Source organism: Argentina silus, assembly GCF_951799395.1.
Source record: "Argentina silus genome assembly, chromosome: 21".
NCBI lineage: Eukaryota > Metazoa > Chordata > Actinopteri > Argentiniformes > Argentinidae > Argentina > Argentina silus.
In genome coordinates, this window is record NC_139675.1 from 12215395 (window position 1) to 12217974 (window position 2580).

Genomic DNA, 2580 nt, shown 5'->3' on the forward strand with positions numbered 1-2580 from the left:
ACATAATTAATGACCTGGTGTAAAGTCCGGTTTGAACCGAATATTCAAAATTATTTCGGTGTCATACAAAAACATGTTAAAAAACAACAACAACAACAACAACAACAACAACAACAACAAAAACACACAAAGATCACAAATGATCAATGGAATGCAAACGGTCGATGGAATCTGATTGGTCAAACTAATGCCCCCGGTAGGAAACCGTGGCGTCCTAGGAGAGAGAGAGAGAGGTCACTCTACTTCTCCCTGTACTTACTGTACTCTGACTTTCTGGAAGTGCAGAATCGGCACTGGAGGGTGAGGTCACTGCGCCCTGGGCTCCTCCCACATCCCAGACACGTTACAGGAGAGAAAATCAAAACACTGAACACAAAAAAAACACCACGTCTAACTTAAGTAGGAGCGTAAGCACTTGCCTTATCACCCCAGGTTGGCGTTGTGTGTGTGTGTGTGTGAACTCTATCGTGTGTGTGTGTGTGCGTGCATGTGTGTGTGTGTATGTACTCTATGTGTGTGTGAGTGAGAGGTAGCTGTACCGTACTGTAAATGAGCTTTGGCGTTAAAAGGGGTCCCTGTCTCGTAGACAGAGTGCGCTAGCCGCTGACGCAGATGTTCGAGAGCTCATTTACAGAGGCCTCCACTCCTCCTCCCCTCCTCTCCTCTCCTCCTCCTCTCCTCTCCTCTCCTCCTCCACCGCTGTGTGAGTGAGCAGCACACGGAGTGACTCTGCGGCTCACGCCTTGCAAATATTGGTTTCTGCGGCGCGGCGCGGCTCGACTCAGCTCTCTCCCCCTCACTCCCCCCGTTGAGAAGCCAGGCACGATGGAGGGATAGGAAGAGGGGGAGGGGGGCGGGGGGGGGGAGAGGAGAGGAGAGGAGGATGACAGTTTTTTCCCAGCCTCAGCCTGGGAGTCAGGCGTTTTCGCTGACTGGTGTTGTGAGCGCGGCCAGCTCTTCTGTCAGCAGTTTCCTCTCCTTCATCTTTAGGCGCACGGCCTCCATTAGCAGACAGGCAGAGGGGATCTGCAGGGGAGGAGAGGAGAGATGGAGGGAGAGAGAGGGGGAGAGGAGGAGGAGGAGGAGGGGGGGAGGGGGAGAGAGAGGGAGAGAGAAGAAGAAGGAAAAAAACACACACGCCAGTTAAAAAAGTGGGTTTTTTTTGACACCCGGCAGCTTTTCACAAGGCTTGTTTTTTGTTTTGTTTTGTGTAGGAGAGAGAGAGAGACAGAAAGAAGGAGAGGAGAGAGAGAAAGAAGGAGAGGAGAGGAGAGAGAAAAGGGGTTGGATCTGAGGTAAGGCTGCAAGACTTTCCAAAACTTTTTCTGAGGGACTGTGTCCATCTTTAGGGTTAGTTTCCATAAAGACAGACCATCAGTTAAAATAATCATTCTTCATCCATATTTTCTTTAGTCTGTCCTTGGGTCTGGTGTTTGACCAGTGTGAGTCATACTATATCGGGTGTTCCGCTACCCACAATGCTCTCTGAGGGAACACTGGGTGACCAGGACGCAGGGGGCGTCACCTCCTCTTCTCCATAGCGAAAGCAATATGGTGGATGCCCTCTGTCACCATTTTGTCTCAGAGCTCATCAAGTCAGTCAACATGAAGAGAAAGGACACTTCTGACGAATCGAGCTGCAACCCGGGGTCTCTCTCTGTCTCTCTGTCTCTCTCTCTATGTGTGCGGTTTTCCTAGCAGTGGGCCGCGGAGAGGGAGAGGGAGAGGGAGAGGGAGAGGGAGAGGGAGAGGGAGAAGAGGAGGGAGAACAGGAGGATGTCTTCACCTCTATGCTCCGGCTAATTTAGTTTCTCCTCAGAAGGACTTTATGGTAATCAGACCCAGATCAAAGGCATATATATACGCATCACACATACATATTCAGATCAACTTTGTGCATCTGTATAAAAAAAAGAAATTAATAAATAAATTAAAAAAAGAAAAGAAGCTGCAAAACCAATTGAGTTGAATTCCTGTGGTGACTTTAGTAGACGTTTGGATAAACAATAAATAGTGGACTGGGCCGGCTCACAACGGACTCTAAAGCTCAGTAAAACCTCGAGAAGAAAGTTGATTCCGATAGAGAGAGACTCAGAAGGAGGAGTAGAGTTGCGTACTGGGATAGTAATCTCTTCATGATTGGACGGGACAGGTTTTTCAAACACAATCCAGTCAAACCATTGTACGTAACTGATGATAGCCTCTGGGTGAGGTGGTCTGCTGTAGTGGAAGGCTTGTCCTTTATTTCCAATACGCTGATGGGGATTAACTAACACACACACACACACACTCCAAAAGGTGATAGTGTAGATCCCTCTCACACACTCACATTGGCTACTGGGGTAGGAGTCGCACTAATACACACTCACAAGCTGATGAGTCTGTGTCTTTCTCTACCTCTCACACACACACACACACACACACACACACAAGCGGACACGCACGCACACACACAACTCTCCTCTTCATTAGAGGGAACAGGAACAGGGAACATGAGGCCCTGTGGGCTGAGAGGGTGTGTGTGTGTGTGTGTGTGTTAAGGGAGATGGTCCCAGTGCTGAGCGCATCAAACACTGAGCC

General features: G+C 49.1%; 1 protein-coding gene across 1 annotated transcript in view; it reads right to left on the reverse strand.

The window, feature by feature from the left end:
• cntln (centlein, centrosomal protein) overlaps nucleotides 1-2580 on the reverse strand; it is a 34021-nt gene continuing 31441 nt past the window's right edge. The window contains exon 10 of the mRNA XM_083693379.1: nucleotides 1-1026. Within this exon, the coding sequence (XP_083549505.1) occupies nucleotides 916-1026 (111 nt within the window). The 3' untranslated portion in view covers nucleotides 1-915. The remainder of the gene's footprint in view (nucleotides 1027-2580) is intronic.